The following is a 21,682-nucleotide window of genomic DNA, read 5'->3' as shown; positions in this document are numbered from 1 at the left end:
GTCTGTTCTACTTAATATGACTGGTTTAATTCTGTAATTAATACACAGTTATTCTTAAGTGTTGAAAATTAACTGAAATGTGATCCTTGTTAAACATAAGAGTGGGAATAAGAGAGGGAAGAGATGTATAATTTGGGACATGCTCAAGCTGACTTGCCCCAAATGGTAGAGTTGGAAACATACCAGGGAATTCCTATTCAATCCCATCAAGGTGGCATGTACCAATGCCATCTCACTATTCCAAGTGATCAATTTCAGTTCACAATTGATCATAATGAAAGGACTAAGAGTCAAAGGGGTCACATAAACAAGTCTAGTACCTGCTAACACTAACCGATAGAATAAATAAAGGGGAGAGTGATCCAACATGGGAAGTGAGATACTCAGCAGACTCATAGAAGGCAGATGTCCTAAATAACACTCTGGCCTCAGAGGGCCTCCAGCCCTAAAGGCATTTGGATCTGGCTGAAAAGCCCATGAGAGTATTTCAGGCATGGAAAGCCAAGACACTCTGGCAAAAAGATCTCTGTGAGTGAGATCCCAGTGGAAAGAACAGGTCTTCAAAGAAGGAGGTACCTTTCTCTGAAGGGAGGAGAGAACCTCCACTTTGACTATGACCTTGTCTAAACAAGATAAGAATCGGAGAACTCAGAGGGCTTCCATAGCCTTGGAAACTCATGACTGGTGCATAGGGAGATTACTGATGCCATAGACAGGAGTGTCAATTGGTAAAGTCAACAACAGGAGTCACTGTGCACTTACTCCTCATGTAGGATCTCTGTCCTTAATGTGCTGTGCATTGAGATTTAATGCTATAACGAGTACTCAAACAATATATTTCACTTTGTGTTTCTATGGGGGTGCAAACTGTTGAAATCTTTACTTAATGTATACTAAACTGATCCTCTGTAAAAAAAAAAAAATTATCAACTCCCAACTTGACTCTCACTGGGATTAAACATGACAATAGGTCTGATCTGATTTCATCATCATTAAAAAAAATCATCTATTATTTTTCACTTTATGTTTCTGTGTGGGAGCAAACTGTTGAAATCCTTATTTAATGTATACTAAGCTGATCTTCTGTATATTAAGATAATCAAAAATGAATCTTGATGTGAATGGAAGGGGAGAGGGAGTGGGAAAGGGGAGGGTTGTGGGTGGGAGGGACGGTATGTGGGGGAAGCCATTGTAATCCATAAATCGTACTTTGGAAATTTATATTCATTAAATAAAAGTTTAAAAAAAAAGTTAAAAGAAAAAAAAAGTCAGTAATAATAAGCATTGTTAGTTTTTAAATATTAAAATCTTTGTTTTAAAAGATCTATTTATCCATTTGAAATGCAGAGTCACAGAGAAAGAGAGAGAGAAGGAGAGAGAGACATACAGATCTTTCATCTGCTGGTTCACTCCTCAAATGGCTGCAAAAGTCAGAGCTAAGCCTAAGCCAGCCCAAAGCCAGGAACCAGGAGCTTCCTCTGTGTCTCCCATGTGGGTGCAGGGGCCCAAGTATTTGGGCCATCTTTCATTGCTGTCCCAGGCACATTAGCAGGGAGCTGGACTAGACGTGGAGCAGCTGGGACTCAAACCAGCGCCCATATGGGATGACAGCACCACAGGTGGTGACTTTACCTGCCATGCCACAGTTCCAGCCCAAGAATTATTTTTAAAACTGAAAAAATATTAGAATAAACACATCAAAAAAGAAGAGATATAAATGCCAAATAATCACACACAAAAAGATGCACAGCATCCTTAGTCACTAAGGGAATGCAAACTGAAACAAGATACTACTATATACATATTAGAATGGTGCAAGTTTAAAAAATGACATTATCAAATACCAGTGAGAGCACAGAGCAACTGCAACTCTTGCCAACTGTTAGAGGGAATGCAAAATGGAGACTTTCCTTTGGAAAGTAGTTTAACAGTTTCTTATGAAGTTAAACATATACTTAGTATAGAACCCAGTAAGTTAACTTCCTAGTACATTTACTCCAGAAAAATGAAAAGCTAGGTTCACATACAAGCCTGTACACAAATATTTATTATGGCTTTATTCATGATACTCCAAACTGGAAACAACCCAAATATTCGTCAATTGGACAGACAGTAAACAAATAATCCAAGTATGGAATACTACTCAGCAGTAAAATGGTCTACTAACATAAGCAACAACATGGACATGTTTTAAATGTGCCATGCTAAGTACGAGAAGACAAAAATAAAGTCTGAATGAATTTATACAGCACTCTGGAAAACATGAAACTACAGCCAGAGGCTGGGAGTAGGGAGAAGGAGACTCGTTGCAAAGAGGCATAAAGAAACTTTTTGAGTAATGCATATTCATACCTTGAATACTGGTGGTGATTTCACAACTGTGTAAGTTTATAAAAATTTACAGAGCTTTCATAGCGTGAATTTATATGAAAATTATCTTAGTAACCACCAAACAAATAAAATACTATCAATACCAAATGTAGAAGAAGATATGGAACAACTAATACTCTCATCTACTACTGGTGGGAATGGAAAATGGCACAATCCCTTTGGAAAAAAGTCCGACATAGAAAGTAAAGTTAAACATGCACTTATTCCAGATGTAAAAACGTCTGCCCACATAAACATTTACAAATGACTGTTCATGCTGACTTTATTTATAACAGTCCCAAACTGGGATTTAAAAAAATTGTTCACAGATATAAACAGGTGACTGGATTAAAAATTATATGAAACAAATAAAGAAATATAACTCATCAATAAAAAGATATGAATCCCAAATGTTATGCTAATGGAAAAAAGCCAGACATGAAGGGCACACAAAAGAACATAGTGCAGAATTTAAATTCTAGAAAATGCAAGCCAATCTACAGCAATGAAGAAAAGATCAATGATTGCTTCTGGGTGAGGAGACAAGATTAACTACAAAAAAGCACAAAGGGAGCTTTTTGGCATGATAGAAATGATCATGGTGGTGGTGGTATATGTATTTATCAAAACTCATGGAAATGTATAGTCAAATTAGGCACAATTTAATATATATAAATTACACCTTAACAAAACTGATTTAAAAAGAAACAGCCTGGGGTGGGGTGGATCTTGTGGCACAGCAGGTTAGGCTGCAGCTCAGGATGTCTGAATCCCATATTGGAGCACTTGGAATTGAGTCCCATCTCTGTTTCTGATCCAGGTTCCTACTAACATGCCTGGGAGGCAGCAGATAATGGCTCAAGTACTTGAGTTCCTGCCACCTACATAGAGGAGCCTGTAGAGGTCCTGGCTCCTAGTTTTGGCCTGGTCCAGCCCCAGCTGTTGTGGGCATCTGGGAAGGGAATCAGCAGATAGAAGATTTCTCTATCTTTCTTTCCATTCTCTCCCCCTCTGTCACTCTGTCTTTCAAAGAAATAAGTACGTTTACAAGTTTTATCTTAAAAAATAAGTAACGGTTTAAAAAATGTTTAATACATGTTAAATTTTAAAAGTTGAGTGTCAACTGATATAGGTATCACAAATAAGTATGGAAAAAAGAAAAGAAAGCCTCATGAAAGTAAAAGCAGTGTGTTAAGATAATAGAGTTAGTTGAGATTCCTCATCTTTAAAATTATTTTCATACACATACTTTTAAAAGGGAAAAATTAAGCAAACAACTGATTTAATTAAACTTGAAAAATTAACTCACAGTATATTTTCTTTTCAGTCACTTCTATGCTTGAAGAGCTCAGAACACTTACCAGTTATCACTAACAATTCCTTATTCCCTGAGAAATATTAGGATCCCTATTATAAGTCGGCAGCCAAAGGTACAAGCACTCATGTCGTGAATTCACAGAAATTCAGAGATCACTTCAGGTCTCCTGACTTTCAATTGAATACGGTCCCCATGCTGAGTTCTCAGGCCTAATGTATGATCTGAGCACTCAGCATTTAGAAGAGATTCCAAACACAGTTCTCTGCTATCCTCCTGGGAAGAGATCCTAAATCCCTAAATTGACTGGGATCTTGCTTATACAACCCACCACCATCTCTTTACCATTGGTTGTTCTTAGCAAGTGTTACAGTAAGGAAATATGAAAAGAGAACATCAGAAGCTATCCTGGGAAAGTGAGCTGTCTTCTCAGAGACATTACCCTGGAGGGCTTCATGCTGAAGTTCAATTTCATTTCAACTATAAGAATCGCTCATTGACATCCTAAAATGACATATCACTTTCTCTCTCTCCACATCCTCAATGCATTAATTTGTCCTTGAAATCAACAGCCAAGAAAGAAGTGATTCTGGCCAATCAAAGAAGATCTCCTGGAAGCAATGAGAATCCCATAGACATGGCTGTTTGGTAATTTCTGAAATTGTTTCCTTTGTAGATTCCTCCCTTGCTAATATGTAACCTATAAGAGGCTACTTCCTGGGTATTATTGCCTTAGAAAATCCATCTCCTGACTATACCTTAGACTCTCCAACTTATTCACTCTGGCAGGCCTCCCACTGTAGTTCTTTCATTTTGGATCCTCTTCCTTTGTCTTTGCTTGCCCCCTTGTGATTTGACACTACACTCTCTGGTTCCCCACCTTCACCAATGCTATCTGGTTCCTGCTTCCCAGTCTTACCTTATTCTTCTACCCATTCCTATCCTCCAGGGCTTGCCTATAAGGAAGCATTTTAACCTTCAGATTAGGGTTCTGGATTTTCTTTTTGATCTTTGTTCCCCAAGTGTCTGTGCTTGTAAATGTAGCTTCCATAGTAGCCAATTATCTTATAGCTAAGTGGGCTTTCTTCTTGGCAAACTGAAACATGTCCCAATTCCCCAAATATGGACCTTTGTTGTCACTCTCTGCTGCCCTCCAGCGGCTAACAGTAGCATGCAGTAATGAGAAACCAGTTCTAAGGCCTTGCTCTGCTGCCATTTCTTTGGCCTGTGAGTGTCCTTTGGTAGGATAAGAGGTAGAGCAAGGAGATAAGATTAATGTTTACAACCTAGCAGGCTTTAATTCAGTCAGCTCCAGATTAGTGTAGGAAGTACTGGGCAATCAAGATTTAGGTCAAACTCCCCATCTACAAGCACACCTTATAAAATTCATGGAAAGTAGAATTAAAAGATAAGTTTGGGGCAGGTGACTGATTTAGTGGTTAAGTCACCAGTTAGGACACCCAAATCCCATTTTGGAATGCTGGGTTCAATTTCTGCATCTGTGCCTGACTCCATTTTCTGGATCTGCTGACTCTGGGAGATGGCAGTAATGGTTCAAGTGGTTGGGTTCCTATTGCCCCAGTAGGAGTGCTGGATTGGGCTCCTGGCTTCTGGCTTTGGCCACATCTAGGGAGCACTGCAGACATTTAGGGAGAAAAAGAGAGGATGGGCTGGCTGGCTGGCTCTTTCTCTCTCCTTTTCTGTCTCTTCCTTTCAAAAAAAATAATTTTTTAAAAAAATTCAAAAAATTGATCCATGCAGTTTTTTTTCAAAATATGCATTCCCTCATAAGTCAAGACTGTGTTAATATGAGTTGACAATAACAATTGATAATGTTAACCTGGGAAGCCCACAGATCAAAGGCCAAACCCAATGTATCTCATGGGAAGATATGTCAAAAGGCTTGGCATCTTATCTCATGCTACCTGAATGGCTATCTAATGGAAGCCCTTCACCCACTGCTTGTTGTCATATGTCTGATATTTACATGGTTTAAGGGTCTTGACAGGGCCCACAGTACCCATAATACACAAACCAGCATTTCCAGATACACAAACTGTCTACAGGGAAGGGTCCTCAAAGGTCCCAGAAGCTACTTCTCTGTCAAGCATAACTGTGCAAAGAACCAAGTGTTTGGGGCCTACATTGCTAATAAGTGGGTGTGCTTGTTGTCTGAGGAAAATCAGAGAGCCTGGAAAAAGCACAGTGGAGTTCATCAGGCCTTCCAACTTCCCTGTGAGAACACTTTGTCTATTTGGAAAAAAAATCAGTAAGAAGTCTATCACAGTAGGCATCGTGACACAGCAGGTTAAGCTGCAGCTTGGGATGCCTACATCCCATACTGCCTTTGTTCAAATCCCATCTACTCTTCTTCCAATCCAGCTTCCAGCTAACGCACACCCTGGGAAGCTGCCAATAATGGCTCAAGTACTTGAGTCCTTGCCACCCACATGGGAGACCTGGATGGAGTTCTAGGTCCTGGCTTCAGTCTGGTCTAGTCCTGGCTGTTACAGGAATTTGGGGTGCGAAGCAGAGGGTAGAAAATCTCTCTCTCTCTCTTGTGCCCTTTCAAACATTTTTTTTAAATGACTAAAAGTAAAAAAAAAAAAAAAAAAAAAAAGGTCTATCTTTTATAACCATGGGTTCAACATTGCTCCATCTGCTACTAATACTCCCCTCTCCGATTCCTATACTCCTGAAACAATTACAAGAGGAGTTTAAGAAATAAGACCTCTGAGGTGCTTAAATGATTTCAATAGTTGGAGCAAAATGATTAGAAAATGGCCTTCTGCGCATGCTACAACTTCATTTTGCCCATATATACCTGGGTCATTTCCTGGCACTTAAATGACATCTAAAATAATTTTCTACACCAAAGATTGAAACTCTGGATATTATTTCACAAGATTCTGATCTGCAAAAAATGCATTTTGTGTGAAACAGAAAAAGGCCCTGAGATGGAATTTCTGAGCTTGTCTCCTCCCAGTCAAGAAGCGAGTATGAGGCGAGACACAAATGTCATCAGTTCTACAGTAGACTTTCCTCCGATGAACCCCTAACATTCAGAAATTCAGAGAGTTTGATAATGCTATTGGCAACTTCTTACATGAATTTTCCCTGACAGCTGTTGTTACTAAATATCCCAAGCAAGGCTACAGCCACCCAATAGCTACACATATTACTCAGCCATGCCTATTTTTGCAAACACCAATCCTGTTTTAACTTATACAAGGGGGCTTCAAAAAGTTAACAAAAAAAATAGAATTAAAAGAAAGGATAAATTTTCTGTGAACTTTACAAAACCCTCTCACATAAAGTCAAAGGCCTAGCTCAGTGGAATCTGTTCTCAGAATGTTCCTGCTTATATTTTTCACAGAACCAGACCCAGTAAATGTCAGCTCTCCCCTATTTAGGAATAGAAATTATTTCCTATTAGAGCTTTTTCTGCTGTTGCGGGTGTCACCCTGAAGAGTATAGGTGTCTGTGAAAACAATTTGGGCAAAACAAGGTTACCAAAACAATCAGAAAACTGTGCATCCAAAAACCAAAGGCCCACATTTTGAAGTTAATCATCTTATTCATGCCAGGCTTCCAAGCCAGAGCTAAAAGTTCTTTTCTGACAACTTGTGCATCAGTGTACAGCAGATTTGGCCTTGCCCTGGGAATCTTGCCAGAAAACTCAGTAGCTGTCTCTAAAATGGAACGATCTAGCATCAATACAGAAAATCAAAATCTAGATAAAGGCAGATGGTTTGGAAGCCCTAGGGCTACTTGAAGAGAGACTATGGGAGAATTAGGATATTGAGAAGGCTTGCTTTGGGGCTAGCACTGTGGCATAGCAGGTAGTAGGTAAAGCCTCCATTTGTAGTGCCGACATCCCACATGGACGCCGGTTCATGTCCTGGCTACTCCTTTTCTGATCCAGCTCTCTGCTTATTGCTTGGGAAAGTAGCAGAAGATGGGCCAAGTGCTTGGGTCCCTGTTTCCACGTGGGAGACCCAGAGGAAGCTCCTGGCTCTTGGCTTCAGATCAGCTCAGCTCCGGTCTTTGCAGCCATTTAGGGAGTGAACCAGCAGATAAAAAACTTCTCTCTCTGTCTCTCCCTCCCTCTGTCTGTAACTTTGCCATTCAAATAAATAAATAAATAAATAAATATGTCTTTAAAAAAAAGGAAAGAAAAGGCCTGCTTTACAAGCATGGGCATCTATATAAGAATGTAAGCACTACAAAAGTTGGGATCATATTTTATTTGTTGCACTATACCCATTGCCTACAATAGTGCTCAACATAATGTTGAATGACTGAATTAATCAATGCTTCATGATTGGGAAAGTCTGCACCTATATCCAAGTGCTTGCTGTGCCTATGTCCAAACATGAAATACAGTCTACAGGAACTTCCGGTGGCTCTGAATCAGCAAAAAGACCCATTCAGGTGGTTTCATCCATTATGTCCTCTTCTAGCCACCAAATCTCTTTGGGAATTGCCTTCTGGATTTCACTTCTGATCTTCCCTCCCCACATATCCATGCTACTTTATTGGTGGTACATACCATCTTTTCCAAAATAATGTGCCTTATGGGTTAAACTGTTCCTTGCAGTCCCACCATCCGCAACAGTAATAGTAATGGCAAGTTCCAATTCTGTGAGTAACCAAGCTACTTTATTTCTCACTCCGGTTCTGGGGACTCCCAGGTTTACAGGCCATTGTTTATTCAAAATCATTCAGAACCTGAAGGTCAATACAATGCTTCTTTCAACTAAGCATGTGGAGAGTTCAAGGGTTCCCAAGTTGTCTCTATTTTCCTCTACCCAGAATATCTTTTTCATAAATTTTCCTCTAACACCTAATGTCACACTTTTTTCATCTCTATCAAGAATTCTTGGCAACTTCCAGTAAATACTTAGGAATAACTACAGACCACTTTCCCCAAAACAAGTTATATTCTAGCAGGTTCAGGACCAATATTAAGAAGTAATGTGGGAGGTGATTTCCTATTAGCTTAATGGTTGTGATGGAAAAGAGATCAATATCTCAGGCCTTTGGAGAAATGGACCTGCTTCACTCCTACCCTTGTCTCCTATAAAGTCTGCTAGTTAGGGGATAATTTAGACTGGTTAAAGTGAAAAAAAATCCCATGGACTATATATCATTTTGATATGTGGTATATCAAACAAAATCAGCTTTTGATATGAATGGGTTTTCTATTGGTATTAAAATACATGTGATTAATAAGCAAAGTTAAGATTTTCTGATATGAGTCAAGCAAAGGAGGATCAATATAACTGTTAGATTTGTGTAACTGGATTTCAAAACCAAAATCTTATTGAGTAGGATCAAAATAGGATGGGATCATTTAAAAAATCATCTATTATCTTTCACTTTATGTTTCTGTGTGGGAGCAAACTGTTGAAATCTTTACTTAATGTATACTAAACTGATCTTCTGTATATTAAGAGAATTGAAAATGAATCTTGATGTGAATGGAAGGGGAGAGGGAGTGGGAAAGGGGAGGGTTGCGGGTGGGAGGGACGGTATGGGGGGGAAGCCATTGTAATCCATAAGCCGTACTTTGGAAATTTATATTCATTAAATAAAAGTTAAAAAAAATAGGATGGGAAACAGGAGGGGGGACTTCTACATTGTTAATTAAGTTCTTGAGTCATTTTTGGATTCTAAGTGGTGTTGACTAAGTGAAAGTACTGGTTGTATTCTATTTCTCTAACAGGAATGGCAACAGAGCTTGTTCACCATCCCTCCAAATATATACAATTATTTCTCTCAGGCCTTATGGTTGTTTTTAAGTCAAGTTATGCATCTGCAATGGAAATGCACTCTGTTTACTTTAGAGTGTAGATTAGAAATTGGGGACTAACTGGCCTAGAGGGAATTAGTAACAGCTCAATCTATAAAAAGCACTAGATATCTTGGGATGGCTTACTGTGTGAGAGTTGTTGCCAACAGGCTCCATTCAGGAGATCTGATGCAATGTTACAACCTAGTTCATTCAGCTTTATAGAAACTTATGTATATCGGAAGTAAATAATGGTTGGGACCAAGGAACAGAAAATAAGATAATGTTACTGAGAAAAACAACACCTTGAAACCCTTTCTTGTTAGTCAATTATGCAAGGTGAACTGCCACAAATTAAACAAATACACAGATCATTATCTCAGCAAGTTAAGATGCCCTTATGATGAGTATGAATTACATACATGTAAGAGGCTTGAAGGTAGCCTGCAAAAAGAGAATTTGGTAAGGAAAGAGATAGCTAGGACATCAACAAGATGCCCATGTTGAAGCTGAACAACAGAAAAGAAGAATGAGAAGTTGGGAAATAGAAGTTTAAAGAGATCAACCTAATACTTAAAGGAGGAAAGAGAGTACACATCCCAGGTTAAACCAATATACACACATCCCTAAGTTTTCAAACAAAATGCTATTTTCCATGCTACACATACTTTATTTCCCCATAAATGCCTGGCTATCTTTCAGTTTAACTCTCCATTTTTTTCAATGAAATATTTCATAACTTCTCAGAACAAAAGAACGTCTAAACTTCATGGTCTATTTTAACACTTACAGATAGAATTTTCCTCCTGATATACACTGCTTATCTAAGTCTTATATTCCAACTCCATTTCTTGGGATAGTCTTGTGACTAGCTCTAGCCAATAAAATATGGCGGAAGTGATGATATGTTAGTTCCAAGCATTTACCTCAGGGAATTTGCACACTTCCTCCTGTTCCCTTGGAACCCTGCCAAGAAAAAGAAAAAAAAAAAAAAAAAAACACAAACCCTGCCTTGTGAAAAAGCCTATGTTAGACTGTTCATGGGTGAGAGTCCACATATCAGAGAAAAGACTCAGCCTAGCTAAGGCTACCTAGACCAGCCAGTCCCTGGCCAGTCTAGCAGCTGACCTCAAAGTCTAAGTGAGCCTAGCTGAATCTATCCTAAACTGCTAATCTGTAAAACTTTGAGTGTAATAAATGATTCTCACATTAAGCCAGAATGTTGTGGCATGATTTATTACGCAGTAAAAGCTGCTTAAATAATTGAAAGATACACAATGGCTTTATCCCTCTAATGTAATACTTATAGGAGTGTGTCCAATATTAGAACCAAGTATTTGATGAATACCCATTTGCTTCCAGAGAGAAGAGGTTGTATTAGTCATTTATGTATTCCTACAGCATGTCAGTTGTGTTTTGTCTATAGTAGGCACTCAGAGTTTGGCAAAATAACCTGATATGAAAATCAAATTCTAGTGTACAGTAGCATTAATGTAGTTAATATTTAACCACAGGAGAAAAAATAAATCACAATTCTGTTAAAGAAACAAATAACTATTAAGAATCTACTATTTGCCCTGCATTGCAGCTGTCTATCACCAATCATTAATGGCCAACTGTTATTAGCACATGGAGTATACACATCACCTTTCAAGATAGTTAATTAGTTGAGCCCTTGTCCTTCTCAAGATTTAGCAAATTCAGCTTTTGGTAGCAATATAAGCATCTATTTGATATTTATGTGTGAACTTGTAATGCAATCCTACTTTAATGAAGTTACAAATATAGAAAATATAAAATGTTAATGAAGATTTTAACTCTCACTGTCTGATTCACATTATTATTAATAGCAGTTGTTATAAACCAAGCAAACTGACAAATGAGATCCATATGTAAAATGCACTTTAACTCTAAGTGCTATACAAATGTAAAATATCATGAAAGCCTGTATATTAGAAATGTCATTCACTCCTTTCCTTAATAAGGAAGACAGACTAGACAAGACAGGTAAAAAAAGGATGAATAATTTTGCTATCCACATCTAATCTGCTTCCGAATGGAATTAGATAGCTTTTAAGTGACACTCTGTTATTAGAGTCCATACAGAGATGATTTCATCACATATTACATGTTTTGAATATTTTTTAAGTTGTCATTCAATTGAGGCTGTCTGAAAAACTCTCTAAAGCAAGAGAACATGAAAGCATGCTCAGAATGAATATACTCATACACTGTGAGGCAATTTTACTCAATGACAGTGAAAGAATATCCACGTTTCACTGTACTGGGGGCAGATCTCTTTATGCATGAGTGTGTGTACCCTACAATTTGCTTTAACTTTAGCTTCTTCCTTTAACTTCTGCCATTCCTGTTTAATATTTTTCTCTTTGACTTATAAAAGGTATAATGATTAGATCAGTCAGTAAGCTAGATAACTTAATTAGGACCTAAACAGGGCATTCAAGGATGACTAAATCCATGTTATGAATTAATGTGTCTGAAAGAAAAATGAGAGTAAAATCTCCATTTCTGGTCCATATAAGGATTCGATAACAATGATACATGTGGATAAGGCTCAATTACTAGTAAATAAGCAGCTCAATAAATCATGACTAGAAAGCCCACTCTTCCCAATTAGGGATGTATTAATAAAAACAGAGTCAAGGGCTCACTGTTAAGTGAGACCGATTTCATCCAACTTGAGAAACATTTTTCTGACAATCAGCTTGTCCTAAGGTAGAACTTGCTGCTTCAGGGGCAGTGAGTTCTTCTCAAGAAGAGTATTCAAGCCTAGTGTGGGTGCTGCACAAGGGTTTAAGTACCAAGCAGAAGCTTGTACTACAGGTCTTTTAAGATTAGTCTCATGTCCCCAAATTCGCCAATTCTATTTTAGGATTCTAAAGAGTACATGCAAAAGGACACTTAATCATGCCTCATTTGATGTCAAGATATCCCCTCTGGAAACACACTCTTAGGTTTTCTATTTATAGTCTGAACATCTTTAAAGTTTAGAAATCTTCTTTCTAAAAGATGCCCCCTTTAAATAAGTTCTGAAAATAACTAAGATGAACTGCAAAGAGATAAATATTTTCAGCACAGAATGTAGAACGATCATTTTTCTCACCATGATTCAATCTGCATGAGGCTTGCTAATAATCAACTGTAGCCCAAGAGCTAAGGAAGTTTTTAAAAATGATCTCGGTTAGGTAAATCATCCCTTTAGGCTGCTTTAATAGAGACGGATATAAGTAGAAACTAGACGGAAGATTCGATGTGAGGAGTTATTCTCTTTCATTATCAGTAAAAATTTTGGAGTTTTGGTTTCTACTGCTAAAACACAAAAAAACTTTGGGAACAGAAATGTAATAAGAAAAACGGGCACTTAAGTGTAAATGACAGTGCTCACAGAGAGCTCACAAGTACTTGAGCATTATTCCCCGGCTCAGGCTCAGATCCACCTCATGTTGGCTGTGCTTCCTAACTTACTCCCTTAGTTAACATTTTCTGTGAATGCTGGTTGTTTTCCATAGGGGCCAAAACCACAAACTAGAGAGAATGACCACACTTCCTTTTCATGAATAGTGAGAATGGAAAAATTTTCTCTTCCATGTGTTTCTCCAGTGAAATTCTATTTCTGCTTTCCAAGAACAATCAACCAGCTTGGGAATTTCTAAGAAACGGTGGGGGTTGGGTGGGGGTTGGGTGGGGACCCTCCCCACTAGATACAACCCCAGAAAACCTAAAGCAAAATCCCAATCTTTCAATCTCACATCTGTCAAAGGGTTAAAACTTGGACGTGCTAGTGGAGTTGCAGAATCCACAGGTGGAAAGTCTTACGTGTGGGAAGAGATACTCAGTTCCATTTGTGACCATGCTGGGAAAGTCTTTATGTGAAGAGAACCCCTACCCCGGCCCCCAAATATTAAGTTGACACACGTTTCTGGGAGATGGCCTGAATCCTCAAACTTTGGCGGGTCTGGAGACACACAATTTTCTGTTTTCTGCTTAACAGAGCTTTCCAGAATTGTCATCAGATGACAGATTACACCGCCCATCCACAAGGATTCAGGGGTAGCTCGGGCCATCCATTATGGGTTAAAAGCTGTTGCAGCATGAATCGAGTCACAGTGGTAAGGAGACTACCGATACAAGGGGTCCTATAGCTTTAAGAAATACCCTGGGCATCTACAAGTTTTCAGAATGCAAACTATGTCAGCTCTGAAAACAAGAGGCACTGCATCATTATGGCAGCAGAAACAAAGCCAGCCCCCTTTTTAAAACAGACAAAAAAAAAGATTGTTTTAATAGGAGAGCAACATCAGTCATTGATTCTTACTTCATTCACACTTTCTATCCAACGCCATCCATCTTCAGAGTGAAGAGATGACAGAGCCCAGTTAACTCTCTCCCTCTTCGGGCCCCCGCCCATCCGTTTCCACTATATCCAAACCACCAAGGCCTACCAACCTACCCATTTCAATCTGTGAGAACTGTCCTACGAATGACTCGTCTCATCTAGTGGGCTTGCCAATGCTCAGGTATGCCGAAATACCATCTGTCACCACATCACTTTAATAGGTTGCCCATCAGTTCAGTATGACTGGTCGGGGCCTGTGCCAATCATCTTCAAAAACAACCACTTAGTCGCTAAAGGCTGACCACATTCTCCAAAGGAAGGGATTGGAAGACTTAAGGCAGCAGGGAAAACCCAACAAACCAAAGCAACAATCCAGAATGTAAAATCTTTCATTTTTTTCTTAAATGCTGCCGGCTACATTATCTGCAAACAAAAGTTCTCCAAGCAGTCAGTCTCTGCATCACTGCACCTGCTTAGCATTGGTTTGCTGGGTTATCTTTTTGCTGTGTCTGCAGAAGCCAACCACAACACAATGGGTCACATCACTTGAGGGTCACTTGAGTCCCTCTTCTCTCTGGGTCCCTCCTCCCACCCCCTGCCTTCCCTTCCACCCACAAAACCTTTAACTCCACCATAGCTAAGGATCCCAGATAGCTAAATAAAAGAGGTGGCCTCAAACACAGGGAAAACCCCTTAGGTCTCCAGTGTGAATCGCCAATGCCAATCCCCTCCCCTCCCCTTTTCCTTAAGACCTGATGGTCTTCAGTCACACATCTTAAAAGAAAAACAAAAAACAAAAACACAAAGACTTACTTGTCTCAAGTCGATGAAGGCCAACTGCAGCGTGTCCTCCTGGAACCCAGGCACCGGGCCGGATCTGGCAAACTCTGTGGGAAAGAAAAGAGGATAAAAAGCGCCTTTAACTAACCATGGACAGGGAGATTGGCAGACGGATGACAGGGAAGACAAGAGAGGCTGGGGGAGAGGAGGACCAAGCTTCTAAGGAGTCATGTCTCTCTCCCTTCAGCTTCTTTGTTTGCCCTTCAAAATTCGTGTCATCAAAACACCATTAATTCCAGCATCCTGACAGCAAGGAAACTGTACTAATTCGACCTGAAATTTATTCCCATGAGCCGCGCTGGGCTTCAGAGTATTTGTTTTGTGAACAGACAAACAACTTGCAAAGGAGGAGGGAATGGGGGAAAGAAAAAAGTTTTTCCTCTCAACACAATAAAATCTTCAGCTGTGAAACTCTTTTCAGTTCCGAAAGCTATTTATATTTTAGATCGCTGAAGGAATTTTCTAATTTCACGCTTGTCACCTCAGTCCCTGAGCATTTATCAAAAAATATTCCCTGCCACATCATTAATTATTCCTTCACTGATTATTTGTATTATCTCATGAATGCCTTATTGCGCGCGCGCGCACACACACACACACACACACACACACCCAGCAGCAGAGGCTGCGCCAATCCGTTGTGTGGCTTTTGAGCAAAGGAGTCTTTGCAGATATGAAAAGGCCCATCTGAAAATATCTTCCGCAAAACTTGGGCGACATTTGCACGAGTTTGTCCTCCCTGTGTATTCTTTGACTTTTATTTTCATTCTCCTCTCAAAAACTCTTCCTTCCTCCTTCTCTTGCCTCTACCCCAAGTTAGTCTTAGGTCAAAGCGACCACATGAATACTACTTGCAATTTACAATAGCACCTTGGGTACATGCACAGTTTATGACTCTGGCTTCTGTGTTGTTAAGAAGAAGATAACTGCACAAGGCTGTAGGGACAAATACTATTAACAGTTAAGAATGTCAGGTTTTATTGTCCCTGAGCCCTGCTTATTATGAAATCAAAAGGTCTTAAACCCCCCTACCCCAAAATACACATGCATGCACACATACACACACAGAGCAAATTCAAAACTGAGATGGTTATTATGTTTTTAATTCTCTCTGTGAGGCTGGTATGAAGCCAGTGTGATGGACACTTAATATCAATCAACTATTTACCTCAAAACCAACTCAAGTGTTTGTTCACAGCAAATACCAAAGGCAATCTTCTCCTTTTAATTACATTTTTCTTCAGGATCTCATTTAAGAAACTATAGAGAGTTGGTATCTTTGTATTCTTTTGAAATTACATAAAATCCATCAAGACACTTGTCTTTATATTTGAAAAATTACTTCTAAACTGGATAAATTCAAATGATCATTTGTGAACAGGGATAGGAAATTCTGTTCCTTAAAATTATTTTCTGTTTGGGGGCTTCTTCAACATAACAACTTTTCCTAAAATCCTTGTCTTGTTTTAAAAAATAATGTTAACAATTTAGGTCACAGGTATTATGGCAACATTATGTCAAACGAAATTTAAAGCAGTTTATTAAATTAATTAAAATACAGCACAAATGTTTTTATAATTGTATACAAAATACTGCCATTGTAGATATTTCAAATAAAAATGACTCATGAATGAACTAAAATAAACTATTTTTGCATGATTAGCAGTACAAAACCTATTTGTTTTGAGAAGAAAATTCAGATAGTATTTATAAATTCATTCTATCATAATAAAACATTAATAATTAATCATGTAATAAAACATTAAGAGCAAAATTCTAAAACTACAATTATAGATGAAGGCTATGTTAATAGAAAGCTTGACATAATCCACCATTTATATCAACAACAGCCATTATCATTGATAGTTTCAAATACAGTAACTGTTTAAATTAGCTGTATACATTTTCCCACACTGTTTCCACTGAAAAGAGTTCTTTGAACCACAAGCACTATTTTTGATAGTCTCAATTGTTACATGATCAGCTTAAATAAGCTTCCTAGGCTTGATAGTTTCTTCCAAGGTTGATCAATTATCAGTATTGATCTTATCAAATCGAGGCTGCATCATTTGAAGTCCCATCAACAAGAACTCTGCTTGAGTCAAAATGCATATCAAGAAGTTCTACTGACCTATTTATGTTCAACTCAATGGAATTGCCCTGTGAAACACAGTGTGCCTAGGAGCTGGCTACACATTCTTGACTCTCCTTACTGGGCATGCTCCCTCACGCTAAATAGATGCAGCTGATGAAACCACTCAGGAATCTGGATGTGATGCATATTTGGTTCTCAGAGTCACTTTATAGGCTTCATTTTTATGACATACTGAATCCTCCAGGTTCCCAAAGGATATGGTGGCCTTTTAAAAATTGATTTCCCCTTTTAAAAATCAAGGAATCAAAGCAAGACAATTGCCTCAGTCATGACAAAGTGAAAAGATTAATTTTCATGTATAGTTTATGGAAATGTCTAATTATTTTACATCTAACAGTATTTGCATTTTTTTTCTCACAGCTTTTTGTGTGCAATTCTTGTCTTATGGTAGAGATAGCAAATTCCTTAGGGAAAAAGGCCACAACACAAAACTAACAAGTATTTAAAATAGTAAATACTCAATACACATTGTGTTTTAATAAAATAAATTATACAAATAGCAACCTTGATGAAGCACATATACCCCTCACAGCCAATAAAAATTTCTGGATTGCAACAGGTAAGACGTCCTTAACCTGAGTACCAATAAACAGGCTTTATGAAAATTCAGGAGCTCCTTAAAAATCACATGTATAGGATATTAAGAAGCTGGGCTTTGGGATAATAAAAATCAGAAGTTGAACCCCAACTTTCCACTTATTAGCTGGATGGACTTACACAAATTATTTACTGTCTTTCAGCTTCAATACCTTTATCTCAAAATGAGGGTAATAGCAGAGCTTTCCTTACAGTGCTACTATGAGAATTAAAACAAACTGGCCAAATTGGCTGGGTGCCTGGTGTATCATAATTGATTGTCATTATAATTAGTTTTTTCATGTGAATATGCATTTCTATGCAAAGGTCCATAGCTTTCACTTTATTCTCAGAGGACTGGTGGTCCAAGAAAGGTTAAGAAACACTTCAATATCCAGCACAAAACATTTGGAGAAATTCAGCTACCATTCCGTGATGAGTGAGTATGTTAGCATAGCGAAATTCATTTATAGACAAATATTTAATTGTTTCATTAAGAAGAAGTGGATGTGACTAATTACTGGGTTGTTTGCCACAGCACATTTTCCTTTGCAATATTTTTAAAAAATTCAACAAATGCAAAAAACAGATCTGTAACTTTGAGGCTTGATATACACAGAGAACATGATTTTTCTCTCAGAATCAATTTTTAAAAATATATAAAAATGTTAATAGCATAAGCATAGATGAGTATTTTAAAAAGAAAATGAAAATGAGAATTTGTAGATAGTCTGATTTTAACTATAAAAATATAATATGCATAGAAGGCATGATAATAAGCACTCACTTCATAATGCTAACCAAGGCTGCAACTGAGAGGAAGTTGATGAGAGGATTTTTTTTTAACTTTATAAACTTTTAGAATGAATATGGATGATTTTATAATCTGAGAAAAAAAACAGAAGAACAAACATGTATAGGTCCATCCACACATGCACACATTATGTAGTGGTATTGATGTACTAGCACTTTCTCTAACGACAAGAGATAAAATTTGTTCAAGATTTAGCTTTAGAGGCAACTGAGATTAGTCTGCACATCCAAATTCCCAGATACCGCTTGACAGACAGGAGGAAAGCTACACATGGTGGTGGGAGGGGGCTCTCTTTCTGCTGTCATAAGCTGATACAAACACAAACTGATTATATGTATACATAAAGAAGCCTCTCTTCTGAGTAATCAGTGAAAAGCTTCCTTCTTTTGACATCACATAAAAGGGTAAAGACAATTGTGGCTAAGTGGAAACAATAGATACATGGGGCACAAAAGACAAGTCCTTGTCTTTCTCTGGACTTGTCCCCTGGATCCCAGAATCTGTGGTAGGTTTTCAGTCTCTCTGACCTGTGCCAGTGCACAAGTTTTCAAAGTCTGGAATCCTTCAACGTAGCGTATCAGCCAGGAAATCAAGGTGCTTCCTTCACATAACAGGAAATGCAACCTTACCTGTGACCAACTTCTGGCTGGGGACTGAGTCACAGTTCCAGTGAGGTTAGTGAGGTGGCTTCCTCGTGGGAAAGTTGTTCAAGGCAGGGTAGCCCCTGACCAGCAACAACTCTCTCCTGAATGTCTGGCTCTCACTTTTCCCTTGTCCAATCATAGCTGGGGCTCACAGAATCTAAACTGGTATCAGGACCTGACTTCAAGATCCAATTTGCAAATAAACAACTGCCGACCCGTTAAGGTTATTAAAGAATACATTTTCAGTTTTAAAAATTTAAAGGAGGTGTGTGACATTATAGGAAAGAAAGCCCACAGTCAGTAAAGGTACAAGAGGAAAAACAAAAATCACGTAAAAGTTCTGCTTGTCACACATCCAACAGCCCTCATATTCTCATACAGACAGAAATCTACAATATTTTTAAAATCAATGTTAATTTTTCAAAAATACCCTGAACATTTATATTTTAAATAATATTTACATTATGATGAACTGAAATTACCATAAGGTTAAAGGGGGGAAGTGCATAACTACCCTAATTTCTTTTTTTTTAAATTTTTTTTAACTACCTTAATTTCAAAATGCTTTCTAGATTTCTTGAAAGCTAGTCTTAAAATTAAGAAACTCTGTTACTTAGAAGGGGAAGAAAAATTTTTAACTTTAATTATCTGGTACATTAACACCTGACTGAGGGGTAATAAATGCACCAAAGAACACAGAATACCAAATTATAATAAAGTGGCCAATTCAGAGTTAGAAGGGGCTTTGAGACATCACAATGAATGCATTAGGCTGTAATCTGTATACCTACATAGGACATTTGAGAGTGTATCAAATCAGGTTTTGAAAAACACTACGACATGGATGCCTCTGAATCCTTGCAAAAGGAAGACAAGCAACAAGGTAAAGTGTATTTCAGAAAAGCAAAAGTATACAATGTCTGGCAAATAGATGAAACAGCAATAGTGGGAGAAAAACAAAATGGGTTCAAATAAGAGGAAAATGAAAAGGCAATCTACAACACAGATCCAAGAGGTCCCTTGATAACATCAGAGTATTATTGTTCCCAGTGAACTTGCAGTCCAGACAACTGACAAGATAGCATCATTGGCTCTTGGTGAATGGATTAGGCATTTGGTTTTGGTCAAAATACCAGATAAGGAAGAAAACTCAGTACTCGTGAGCCAAAAGTATACTGGGTACTTGTTTGTATCTTAAGATCATGTCAGGTCACATGTGTTTTTTGTGGGATTGAAAAAAATAAGAGCTGTTGTTGCTGTATTAACATAATGGTTTCCTGGTATCTGGCTCCCTGGAGCAAGAGAAAGGGGTGCACTAGACTACGAAGTGTGGCTCTGGGGAAGCCAAGCTTTCTTGCATCACTTCACAGCGACTCTACTAAGCTAATTATGGAGAGAAGTTGATGGACCCCACAGGGAATCCATTCCAGGCCCTTCTGGTCAGAGAAAGGTCGGCCAGAACCTAAGGAAGTAAGAACCAAGAACAAAGTGAAGGAGATAGAAAAAGAAGAAGAGGGGGTGGGTGAGGAAAGCTCCTCGGGATTCAACTGACTTAAGTAAATGTGCATGTAAGAACATGTGATCCTAAAAAATAGCTATCCTTAATTAACTAGGTGTGATTCTGTGATATAAATTCTCCTGTGTTTTTAAAAATTTACTTTAAAATTACTTTTGTATTAACATATATAGAACAGATTTCCTGAATTTCAAAGATATAATTCCAAGATTACAACAATACTTTCCTCCCTCCTTTCCTTTCTGTCCTTTTTTTCTTTTAATTTTTGCAATAGCATACTTTGAATTTACTTCATAATCACAGGCTAAACGCTCCTCTAAACAAAGAGCTCTACAAGTAAAAAGCCAATTCTGCAGGAGAATACACAGTGTTATGAGCAATAATCAAATAACAAGATATCAATTTCATTCAAATACATTCTTTTTTTTTGTATTCTATATAGTAGTTACAATAAATCAGAGAAATTTATTTGGATTTTTTTTGGATCTGGTTTTTTTCGTTAATTATAATGGTCTCCAAGTTGCATCTATTTTGTTGGCAAAAATATTTGCAAACTATACATCTGATAAAGAATTAATACCCAGATATATAAAGAGCTCAAGAAACTCAACAGCAACAAAACAAACAATCCAGTCAATAAATGGGAAGGGGCTGTCATTGTGGCATAACTCATTAAGCCACTTCCTGCAATGTCAGCATCCCATATTGGTGCCAGTTCAAGTCTTGGCTGGTCCACTTCCAAACCAGCTCCTTGCTAATATGCCTGGGAAAGCAGAGGAGGGTGGCACAAGTGCTTGGGCCCCTGTATCCAACATGGGAGACCCACATGAAACTCTTGGCTCCTGGCTTCAATAGCCAGCCTCAGCCCTGGCCTTTGTGGCCATTTAGGGAGTGAACTAGCAGATAGAAGAATCTCTCTCTGTCTCTCTCTCTCTCTGTCTCTCTCTCTCTCTCTTTCAGTCTGCCTTTTAAATAAATAAATTTAAAAAAAAAATGGGCAAAGGACATGAACAGGCATTTTTCAAAGGATGAAACATAAATGGCCAACAGACACATGAAAAAATGCTCAGGATCACTAGCCATAAGGGAAATGCAAGTAAAAACCACAGTGAAACTTCACTTCACCCAATTTGAACGGCTATCATCTAAAAACCACAAAATAACAAATGCTGGCCAGGATGTGGAGAAAAAGGTAACACAGTGCTCTGCTGGTGGGAATGTAGGTTAGTATAATCATTATGAAAGATAATCTGGAGGTTCCTCCAAAATCTGAAAATGGATCTGCCATATGACCCAGCCAT

The 21,682-nt window shown here is 38.2% G+C and overlaps 1 protein-coding gene across 5 annotated transcripts in view; it reads right to left on the bottom strand.

Moving 5' to 3' along the window:
- Positions 1-21,682, bottom strand: part of EXOC6B (exocyst complex component 6B) — a 738,880-nt gene that overhangs the window by 148,836 nt on the left and 568,362 nt on the right. For all 5 annotated transcript variants that reach the window (XM_051842763.2, XM_070068946.1, XM_002709766.5 and 2 more), the window contains one exon: positions 14,650-14,723. In XM_051842763.2, coding sequence (XP_051698723.1) covers positions 14,650-14,723 — 74 coding nt within the window. The remainder of the gene's footprint in view (positions 1-14,649; positions 14,724-21,682) is intronic.

The sequence above is a fragment of the Oryctolagus cuniculus genome, chromosome 2 (genome assembly GCF_964237555.1).
Source record: "Oryctolagus cuniculus chromosome 2, mOryCun1.1, whole genome shotgun sequence".
In the NCBI taxonomy this organism is placed as follows: domain Eukaryota; kingdom Metazoa; phylum Chordata; class Mammalia; order Lagomorpha; family Leporidae; genus Oryctolagus; species Oryctolagus cuniculus.
This window is presented reverse-complemented; position numbering and strand designations above follow the sequence as displayed.